The sequence below is a fragment of the Mesitornis unicolor genome, unplaced genomic scaffold (genome assembly GCF_000695765.1).
Source record: "Mesitornis unicolor isolate BGI_N332 unplaced genomic scaffold, ASM69576v1 scaffold10525, whole genome shotgun sequence".
In the NCBI taxonomy this organism is placed as follows: Eukaryota; Metazoa; Chordata; class Aves; order Mesitornithiformes; family Mesitornithidae; genus Mesitornis; species Mesitornis unicolor.
This window is the reverse complement of record NW_010183464.1, coordinates 4,684-15,579: the sequence shown is the minus strand read 5'-3', so window position 1 is coordinate 15,579 and position 10,896 is coordinate 4,684. Positions and strand designations below refer to the sequence as shown.

General features: G+C 43.3%; 1 protein-coding gene across 1 annotated transcript; it reads left to right on the top strand.

Annotated features, from left to right (window-relative positions):
* Positions 1–844: 844 nt before the first annotated feature.
* Positions 845–10,363, top strand: TMEM40 (transmembrane protein 40; the record flags this gene model as incomplete). Its single annotated transcript, XM_010184152.1, has 11 exons — positions 845–901; positions 1,511–1,650; positions 2,249–2,402; positions 3,830–3,937; positions 4,781–4,834; positions 5,995–6,030; positions 8,690–8,755; positions 9,052–9,123; positions 9,206–9,280; positions 9,852–9,914; positions 10,344–10,363. Coding segments are annotated over 11 exons (845 nt in total), but the record flags the coding sequence as incomplete, so codon positions are not given.
* Between the last annotated feature and the right edge of the window lie 533 nt (positions 10,364–10,896).

Genomic DNA, 10,896 nt, shown 5'->3' with positions numbered 1-10,896 from the left:
CCCAAAAGTCTTCTTTTGCATCTCTCCATACTGAAGTGTTTTAGTTGAAATGGTGCATGAGGGCAGATGCAGTCAGTGCAGGATGCTTGGACCAGAGTAGGCCAAGGCAACTGTTCAGAACCACAACCACCATAAAAAAAGCATGATCATAATAAAACAGCCTCCAAACAAAATTCCTGGGGTGAGTTTAGCAAAACAAAATGAAACATTGGATCTGTTCTGTTCTGTTTCCATGGCAAATATCAATAAGAAATCTGGGATCACTGCTTAAAAATTTTTGATTCATAAACCTAGAGTTAGTGGAAATTTCCTTTTCACAACCACTTGGGAAGAAGAGGCACTGAAGCGTCAAAGTCTTCTGTGAGACACAGATTCCAAATCCTGTGGGACTCTCCTATGAATAATTTCTGCTTTTCTCCCCGACTGACTCATTTTAAGTATAGGGATGTCAAAGGTACCGAATAATCGTTCTGTTTTGTGAATGGAACGGGGCCTATTAAGTTACTCACATCTGCAGTAAATAGTTAATTATACACCTTGTTAGCTGTAAAAAAACAACAATGTGAATGATCAAGTCAGACTTCTTTTCATTTTACTTGTGATGATCAGACTTTTGTTATTTCTTAATAACCAGAGGCCAGCCCAGCAAGGCTTACTCAGAGGAGTCGAGAATGGGTCCTAGGAGGGTAAATGAATCATGATGTGAAACTGCCATTGCAACAGAGAAGTGATTTCAAAACTAAAATGCCTGGATGCCATGTCTGCAGAAAATGGAGTGTAAGAAGGAAAAATGAAGGTCGGACTGACCTGTTTCTAAATATGCTTTTTCTCCCCTTTTGAACAGGCACAGCAATGGAGAACTTGAATGTCCCGTTCCCAGACCTTACTGAAGAACAGCAAGGTGAGGGTAGCACACAAGACCAGAGCTTTGGCTGGTTCCATTGCACAACAGTGCTTGCTTGAGTGGTCATGAGTCAGTGAAACTTGTTTCCTCTGAAAACACACTCTGTCTATCTCCGTGCTTCTAAAAGAGAGACCAGCAGTCAGTTCCCAGCTCTTCCACAGGCTTCTCATCAGGCCTTGGGCATGTGCTGTGGGAATTTAGATGCATGCAGGAGATTTTGCTGTGCCTAATGAGCCTAATGAGCCTAATGAACTATCTCAATACTTTGGTGTCTGGCTCTGTGTCTTTGTGCCTGTCTGTAAGATAGCCAGAATAAGCACCTGTTAAATAGTTAGGAGTACTTCCCCTGCTTCTCTGAGACAAGAGCATCACAAAGACATCAGTAATTTGTACAGACTGTTGACATTTTCCTCCTGATTTCTGCCAGACCACGTTGCTTTACACAATACAGCACTACCATCTTACCTATCTGTATGCTAACACACTGGTGTTGGTCAGCACGTTAGACTGATTTCTGTCACCACACCTACACTGAGCACCACAGGAGCTCTGCCATGCAACCCATCTCTGTTGCTGCACAGTGATTTTGCTTGTTCTTCCTCCCAGACATTTTCCAGAGGGTTTTTACTGCTGATGTCAATTACTTGGAGAACAATGAGAAAATGAACCAGTCCTTCTGGGAATCACTTGTCAAATGTTTGGCCACCACTGACCCACCTATCCTGAATACTGAAGAAAAGAATGATGTGAGTTACTAAAGAAATATGCATCCTTTGTAAGACACTGTTATACAGATACTTTCATACTTTTCTGATATACTTTGGGGAGAGAAGACAGACAGTCGAATTACCAGATATGTTAAAACATATCTAAAACATGCTAAATGCTGTAAAAGGGCACTTGGATAGATGAGAGTCAGGCCCCTGCTTTTACTTCATTGTTCTCCATGTGAAAAAATAACTGGCTTCATATAAATTCCTCAGGATCAGTTCAGTGCACTGGGACCACTGTTAGTGGCATTTTGCTGCAAGATCCTGCAGAGACTGCATGTCCATTTTCAGACTCCATAACTGTATTTCTCCAGCTCTTTGAATAGTTAACAATTACACACCGCAGGTATTTTTCCCAGTTGACAGCTCTGCTCTGAGTTGCCGAATAGAGTTTACATTCTCTTCCCATCTTTGGCATTACTCTGTGTCCCTGATTTCCCCCTTGTACAGTGGGGGCAAGGGATCACATTTCCCACAGATGGGATGAGATACATCCATCTGTATAGCTGGGTATGTTTCTGCAGGGTACGTTTTACCAGAAGGACTGCTTGCTATTCACTTACCTTTCTTTCAGCTCCTCAAGAGCTGCGGTGTCCTGCCTGGAGCCTGCGCAGCCTGCCTGAAAGCCATAGAGCGGAAAGGAATTGGGGCAATGGCAGTCCTTTACCTCTTACTGAAGACAACCAACCCATCTGGATACAGGCAGCTGCCCAGCTCCAAGGGGAAGGGTGAGTCCTACCTGGCTGCTATTTTGTTAGAATTACTGCAGTGCCAGTGGGACTTGACACCAGTTTGAAAACTCTGATATATGCTTGGAAGTGATTGTTAGTGAACAATTAAAACGTCTAGAAATACTGCTTAGAAAAGTCAGTCAAGTATGGTGACAATGGGAGGCAAAGATAATATTTTACTTTAGTTTGACTTGGCTGCTTCTGGGAAAAAAAACCCTTGTTTGTTTAGAGAGTGAGGATGTCCTGGGATGGTGATGCCAAAGAAATTTCTCTGACTTAAAGTGGTGCCTCAGTTTTTCCTGTCCAGCTGGATTCATGACACCCAGGGCACTTTTTTTATTATCCAGCCAGCCTGGGCCTGTCTGAGCTCTCATAGTGGTGAAAAATCTGAGCTAAGACACTGAAAATATTTTTGCAAATGTCCGTATTGGCTTATGTGGTTATAACTAACAGGAGTGGATAGAGGATGTCACTCAGGATACTGAACAACAAGACACAATCAGACTCCACTGCTGCTCTTGTTTGCCTGCTTGTGCCATAGGAAATTAAGTGCAGTTCCACAGAGTTCAGAGTTACTAATTGTCTTTACTAGATCACAGATCTCCACTCAGGATGAACCTGAATTTAACTGGAGACCCTCAAGGAGATCCTGTTCCTGTTTCTGCCTTGATCAAACATGCTCATGAAGGGGAAAGACCCCCCACATGGGAGTGCAGCCCAGCCCTGGCCACCTGTCAGGGTAGGAAAGTTTGTCACAGCAGGGCCCCCCTTCCTGTTCTTGCACAGTGAGCATGCTGTGCAGCCAGGCAGGAATCACATTGAGCTGCATGTGTCCAAATATTACAATAATGAAGCACCAGCCCTCAGCACAGAGCTGAATTTGAAGCTGAATCACCTGCAACACCAGTCACACAAGCCAGAAGCACTTCATTGCCTGGCCTAGGAGTCAGCGCCCCGCGGGTTGCTCCTCTCGGGGGATTTGGCCCAGGCGGCTTCGAGAGCTCTGCCGTTGTGCCACAAGAGGGCGCTGTCACTGCGGCATGAGCACAGGAACGCAGTGGCACTCAGCGGTGACGGGAGAAGTGGCCCGGGCGAGGGTGAGCAACCACTCAGCTGAAGCTTCCTCCAGCTGCTATTGCTTCAGGGAGGGGGAATTTGGTAGCATTATGGCTAAACTGAAGACCAGAATACAGAACTTTAGGCACTCACCACAACCATTTAAGAAAGTCTAAACTGCAGTGTATATGATGCTTTCATTTGTAATGCTTTGTACTGCTCCTGGTGTGCAAAAAACACAGCTGAAATAAGACTAAGGGTCTGATTTCTTGTCAGACAGCCTTTCATAAAGCATTGTGAAACCTGTCATTGTAAAAGAGAAAACATAAACAGTTGTTTCTAATATTTCATCTCTATATGTAAAACAGATGAAAAATTGAAACTCCTGAAGAGACTGGAAAGGAATCTCCTGCTTTCACAAGGAGAAAAAGAGGCTGAACACTCATCCCATGAATCCATGGATGAAGATACACAAGGTAAGGAGGATTTATTTTCTCTTTCCCCAGTACATAATTCAGTCTGATTGTTCATGAGAGATTCCCAAAGGAGGCTTGCAGCAATTCAGTAGCAATCTGCAGAACTCTGAAAAAAGTCAGAAATTTTGCAAAAGAGAGAACACAGAAAATAATCAGAATTAATCTAGGTTCATTATAAGCAAAAGAGTGGCTGCCAACTCTTGTGGGAAGTTGGAGGTTTCAGAAACGTAGAAGTCTGCTGCAAGATTTCTTCCCAAATAAAAGATCATAGCTAACGTCTATGATCTTCAGTGCATTTATTGTCTTAGCTCCAGCCTGTGCAGGAGGCTAAGAATAGTCAGTAGTAGCTGGCAGTGCTACAGTACTTCTCTATCATTACTTTTCTTCTTAGCAAACATCAGCAGTCTATCAAAAGTCACGTTAGCTGCCACTAGACTGTTTCGATTATGGAAAATGAAAGAGTAAGAAGTGACAGGCAACAGGGGAGTGATAACGCCAACATAGGCTTCTTCTGTTACAGAAAGCCACTAGCTGATTATGATCAATTGAGTTGTATTTAGAAATAAAATTTTCAAACTAATTAACAGTGCTGCTGATGTATGTATTTAAAATAAGAACTTTCTCACTACACACGTTTATACAAATCATTCCGTCTTCAGATTTTGCTGTGTTTCTCCTGTGCAGCCAGTTTTGAAGAGAGCTGTGAGGCAAAAGCAGCTGACAGTGATCCTTGCATTTCAAAGGCTTGATTTTTACCTATCTATCCCAAGGCCATCATTGCTGTTTCTGATACTGCTGGCAGATTTTTCTTTAATCTGTTGAAAAAACTCTCTCTCTATCCAGACATTGATGGGGAAGATTTAGGAAGACAGAAGACTGAAGGCAAATTACTTGGAGGTAGGACAAAGTGACAACTGTATTGGTTTTTACTAGAGGCAACCAGTATAAGCCAAAAGAAGGATAATTTCTGGTATTCTTTGGTTTCACTTTGGAACAAAGGTACATCAGCATGCACAGGTGTAGGAAAAGGACCAGTCAGAATTTGGCTGCAGGAAAGGTGTCCCACAAGATGAAGCTCAAGTAATACAAACACTCAGCCGTGCTGTGGTTAGCACTGAACCAGGAGAACAGCAAAATCTGCTGCTGTGGGAGAAGTCCTGCTGCCTGGGTCTGCACAGTTGCCTTTGAAATGCAGCAAGAGAATTTGAAAAATCTATCCTAGCCACTGCAGTCTGCAGTCAGCTCCCAGGGCCAACTGGAGATCATCAGCAAGGACCACACCTTGCATCTTGTTCCTGAGGCTTTTCCTTTCCTTCCAAAGGAACAGTGGAAAATAAGTACAATGCAGATGAGGAAAATGTGCTGTGTCAACACACAGAAAGAGCTATCAGCTTATGGTATAGAACCGTAGATGTAAAAAAGTTAATGCTTTAATAGTGTAATTAATGTCTTAAATTGATCTCAGCTCAGATGTTCGAGCAGCTTATTTAAATCAACATATAATTTGCCTCACAGGAGTCTGATTCTACCCAACTCCAGCTGGTGTGAGAGATGGAATATTGGGGGGTTAATAATCCACTCATGTTTCCCACTTTCAGACTGCATAACCCACCACTGAGCTGTCCTCGCTAATGAGTTAGTGTTGGTATCTACCTTGTCACTTTTACACAGCTGCACTCGTAGAATCACAGAATGTACTGGGTCGGAAGGGACCTTTAAAGCTCATCCAGTCCAACCCCCCTGCAGTCAGCAGGGACATTGGTACCAGATCAGGATGCTCAGAGCCCCATCAAGCCTGACCTTGAATATCTCCAGGCATGGGGGCTCCACCACCTCTCTGGGCAACCTGTGCCAGTGATTTATCACCCTCATATGGAAGAACTTTTCCCTAACATCCAACCTAAATCTACCCTTTTCTAGTTTAAAACCTTCACCCCTCATCCTACTGCTACATGCCCTTGTGTCAGTTCAGCACAGTTGCGTGGGCTAGGACTGGCAGCAAGATACGCGCAGTCATTATGGATATTAACCTGCATCATCTTTGTGTAACATTTTAGGTGCACCGGCAGAGGTTGTTCCCTCTAGAGGTTCAGGTAAGTGTTCTCAGATAACTTCATCCTGCTGGAAGGAAAACTGTAACTGCAGTTTCTTCTTTTTGATATGCTTGTATATTAAAGTATAACACCCCCTCAGCTGTAAATCCGTTGGTTTCCAGTTACCCTGGTGTTGGACCTTGGCATGGTGCAGAGGTCTTGTTGCAAGCTTGTCCCAGTGTCTGCCTGATAGCAGGTGTACACCTGTACAAGGTGTTCTAGCAGATTAACCCATTTTTTTAGTCCTGCCGGGTTCTCACAAGAACAGTTCGCAGCAGTTGTCGTCCTTTTTAGGGGAAAACCCAGCAATTCTATTGGGCAACTATTCAGTCTGTCCCAAGAAAGCTGGCCAGTTTTCAGCATTCCCTGCAGCCCTCTATCTCTTGCTGAACAGGGATGTGAGACTGGGAGGAAGCTGGAACTTGGTTTCTGCAAAACATTGCTACACAGCTCTGAACGCCTTCCTAGCTTGGAGCTCAGAGCATTCCCCAGCAGAAGGTGCTAGGCAAAAGCCAAATGATGGGCAACAGAGAAACAGCATCATCTGAGAGGCTTGGACAGCCAGCCAATCTGAAGGCAAATTTCCTTTTATCAGGCACTGCTGAGCAGCAGCAGAACAGATGTGAAAAGCCCTTAGTAGGAAAATGTCAATGGCTTGGTGGCATTAATCTTCTCATCCCTCCCTCCCACTCCCCGGACAATACCATGTTCATAAGTTACAGGAGACAGACAGCCCAGCAGTGGCATTTTTGAGAGGCCACCTGCTCAACCACTTTTCTTCTGTGGAGTGGGCAATAGTTGCTGTGACTTGGACTGTTTCAGGTGAGGACAGAGTTGAGAAGAAGTTAGAAGTTGCAGCACTGAAAGTATCCAGTGCAGGACCCCGTGGCTGCTGCACTGGACAGGTTCAGGTGATACACACCTGCAGTACTTGTGGGCCCAGCTCTGCTGGGCTCCAGCTTCAGTTCTCGCAGCTGAGCATTAACACAGAGGCCATTGATCTGCTGCCTGCTGTTTCAGAGAACCTGGTATCAGTGTGAATAGCCAGTTTTATTGTTACCTCTTCTTGGGCCCTTTTAAATTCCTTCATTTCCTTGCACTCTCAAGTACTGTTTTGTCTATACTGAGTCACCAAATAGTGAGTACTCACCATGCTCACTAGTGATGATCATCGTGGTAAACAATATATTTGCATTTTTACCATCAGAGATAATAAAACTACATTACTTTTCAGAGATCCCCAGAAGAGAAGATTCCGTTGCAGATGGTAAATGCAAACAGAAGCTCTTCTTGTGGATGCTGGCTTTCAGGACTGAGTTTTGCTTAGTGATGATAACTATACCAGCTACTTGCTACCTGTCCTATTAATTTCCTAATAAAAAAGTACAAGTTTGAGAATAGTTACTAAAATGCACTGTCATGCTTTAACGGAAGATATACCGTGCAAGTCATACAAAGTTACAGTGGAACTGTTGCATTGAAGAGGCAGAGTAACGCAGAACAGACACTTGCCAAATAGGGATCGATGTTCTGATAAATTCTGCGTCTGTGGATCATTCGTACCACTGCACAGAGGAACATCCGTGAGTCAGAGTAGTCCAATTCTATGTTAATAATCAAATAACCGAGTTTGTCCCCAGACCAGAACCTGACCAATCCAGAACGCTAAAAGAATCAAAAGCTAAAAAAATGTGAGTCCAGTGTCAGGTGACCCAGAACAGAATTTCTTGGCAAAATTTAGTGGCTTCATGGTTCAAAAGCCCAATGGCAAAAGTCTGGAGCTCATTTCCAGTACTCTCCTGTTACATCTTTAGAGAAAATTAAATTCACTGCCAGGCAGTGGTTGCCTGGATGCACAGCCTGGCGTAAATGAAATCAGCATCTAAAACTTGCAGTGAATCAACTCCCAGAGGCTTATTTGCAGCAGGCTGCCTGGGGGGTCTGCTCAAGCAATCACAAACAAAAAAGGAGAAAACCTGCTTTGAACACGTTTTGGAAACCTGGTAAAATACTCAGCTCGTTCTGACTTTTGACAACACAGTTGGGGGAAGAACAGAATTTGGCAACTCTGCTCACAACGTAGAGCAAAATGCTCTGTATTTAAATATTTTAAAATATCTAGCTTGTTCTTGCATGTTCTTTTTAAGTATCAGTATAGCTATCTGTAGGAGACTAATTGTCAGCTACAGTTCTTTGGGGAGTGCAGAAATACTTCAATATCAGGCTTAAGTAGATGATGGTACTCACGCTTGGTAATGAAGACGGTTATATTATTATTGCTGTGACTGTGCAAAGCACCCAGGAATCAAACTGAAGCTCCCTTGTACCACTGCTTTATTCCCCCAGTGTAATTCTGAGACCATTGATTGTCCCTGACTAGACAGAAAAGACCCAGAGTGCTCTAAAACAATTCTCTTGTTGTTAATGCAACCATGTGATTATGCTTTAAAAACAACAACAAAACCCACAACAACTGCCCTTTCTCGGGTCATTTTAAAATTGCTAATTTGATCTTTCTGAAAGGCTTGCAGATCTTTCCTTTGAACAGTTTTACATATATTCTGTCCTGACAATCAAGTACAGATACAAAAAGGGAAGTAAACTTAAAACTCCTTGACTTCAGAGTTCCGCGGCAATAAAAGACATTTCTTTTTTGTAGCATATGAGAAGAAGAACACTCACCTCCATCAGTGGGCAGTACGGTGGATGGGCATACGGAAGGATGGTAAGTTCTGTTTTAAATTCAACTGATGTCAACCACGTTGAACCTTAGTCCACCAGTAAGATCTCTGGTTCAAAAACCACTCGCTCCCCACCCCCCAGCCCCAGCACGAGTACTTTGTTGAAGTGCGTCACCGTTTCTCGTAACAGCTTGTGTGCATGCGTGCTTTGCAGCTGACTCCAGTGTATGAGACCTCTCATGTGGAAACAGACCTGGTTGGCTGAGCGATAGTGTACCCCAAGTGGTGTTCTTAAGGGCCGTGCCTGCAGTTGTGACCTAACGTTCCCTCTCTATTTCAGATGAATTCTTTCACTTTGTCATTCTTTGCTTTGCAATTGGAGCTTTACTAATTTGCTACTACTACTACAAAGGTAAGACAGGACTTCAGTAGAGGAATAAAATATTGCACACTAGAAAAATGAACAAAGCCAAACATTTATTTTGTTGCTTTAGACTGGACTATTTCTCTTGGAATTGGTTTAATCACCTTTGCTTCCCTGGAAACCACTGGGATATACTTTGGTCTAGGTAAGTGTATCTACAGCAGCCAGCTCTGCATCCACACTAAGGACGTGAGGTCACACAGTCATTAAACTACACAAGTCTGTGCTAAGTTGCCATGACCACATATAATTTTAGCAGCAAGGCAGTCTTCCCAGAAACACTCCAAGGTGCTGCACCCTCAGGCTACCATTCATTCCCCTGGAACCGAGGCAGCTGAACACCCTGAGGAAGAGCTCTCAGCAGAACCTGGATGGTGGCAGCTACTGAAAATTATACTTAAAAAATGGGCGTTCTTGACAGTCCCTAAGGGTGTCACAGGACAGGTGCAGCTAGCAGCAAGTCATGGCTTCCCAGCTGAGAACCGAAGTCTCCTCTGTAATCTGGTGCTAATATCTTTGGTAGGTTGTGGATGGTTTTCTCAGGAATCAGCCTTGTCTCTATTTTGGTATTAGTGATAGAACAAAAGTGCTTGTTTAAACAGTAATCTTGGGTTCATTAATACTGCAGTGTTTGCCTTCTGCCATTTTTCTGGTTTTTTTATGGTTTATGTTGCTGTCTGGCTCATCTTGCAAATAATGTTTGTTTTCACAATTAGTGTATCGAATTCGGAGCATACTTGACAGTTTTGTTCCTCTGATTGACAAGCTCAGGCTACCAGGTAACAGTGATCTTCTTACTGACTGCATGCTATTCCCTAGACTTTCCTGGGTACTTAATTTTGGTGGAGTCTAAATTACAATTTACAATCTTCTCTTAATTTAAAAAAAAGGAAAAAAAAATAAATATTTTACTACGATTCATTACAGCTGCTTGGGTTTGAAAATGAATCATTCTTGGCTCTGTGCGGCAGAGCATTTTCACATTTTTAATATTCTGCCCTGTATGGGGTATTAATTCCAGTAATTACATTAATTAATTCCATAGCTCAATTAAAAATTCAGAGTTTCTCTTGTCGGGTCTTCAGACAGACTCCAGGCTCACATTTGCGTGTTCATGAACATAAAACATGAAGCCTGCTGAAAGGCCGCAGACACATGACAATGGGAACACAAGAGCCCTGACAGTGATCTTTCTCTTCATCATGCAGGTATGAGGAAAGCTGCCTAGGAAGAGCATTTCAGGAGAGCTCCACAAAACCCCGCTGTCTGAATTTCTGGTGTTGAAAGAACTGCTTATAAGGCAAGCAACCTAATGGCTAATGTGAAATACTGAAATGTTAAACCGTAGAAAGACATCATTCCCTCACCTCAAAAATAAAGCTGAAACTGTGTTACAGGGTCCCGTTCTTCTGAAGGGATTTGTGGCTCAGCAGAGCTCATAGGAAAACCTAGATGTAAGTTTATATTTAATTCCATTAAATATAAACATTCTCCTTCCCTCCCCCATACAACCATGTTCATCTGCCTATGCTGTATCAACATCAACAAACGGACCAGTATTATCCTCAGCTGGTTCTGGATTAGGCTCTGGATGTTTCAGTAGGAATCTTGGCAACCACAAAGCCACCTCTTCTTCACCCCTTGTGATGCTGCAAACCAGGCAGACAGCAGCTGCTTGCTTACACAGCTGAGCCCCAACAGTGCAACAGCACTGAAGCAGATTAATTTATGGTGGCAGAACTCAATATAGTGGGCGTATAA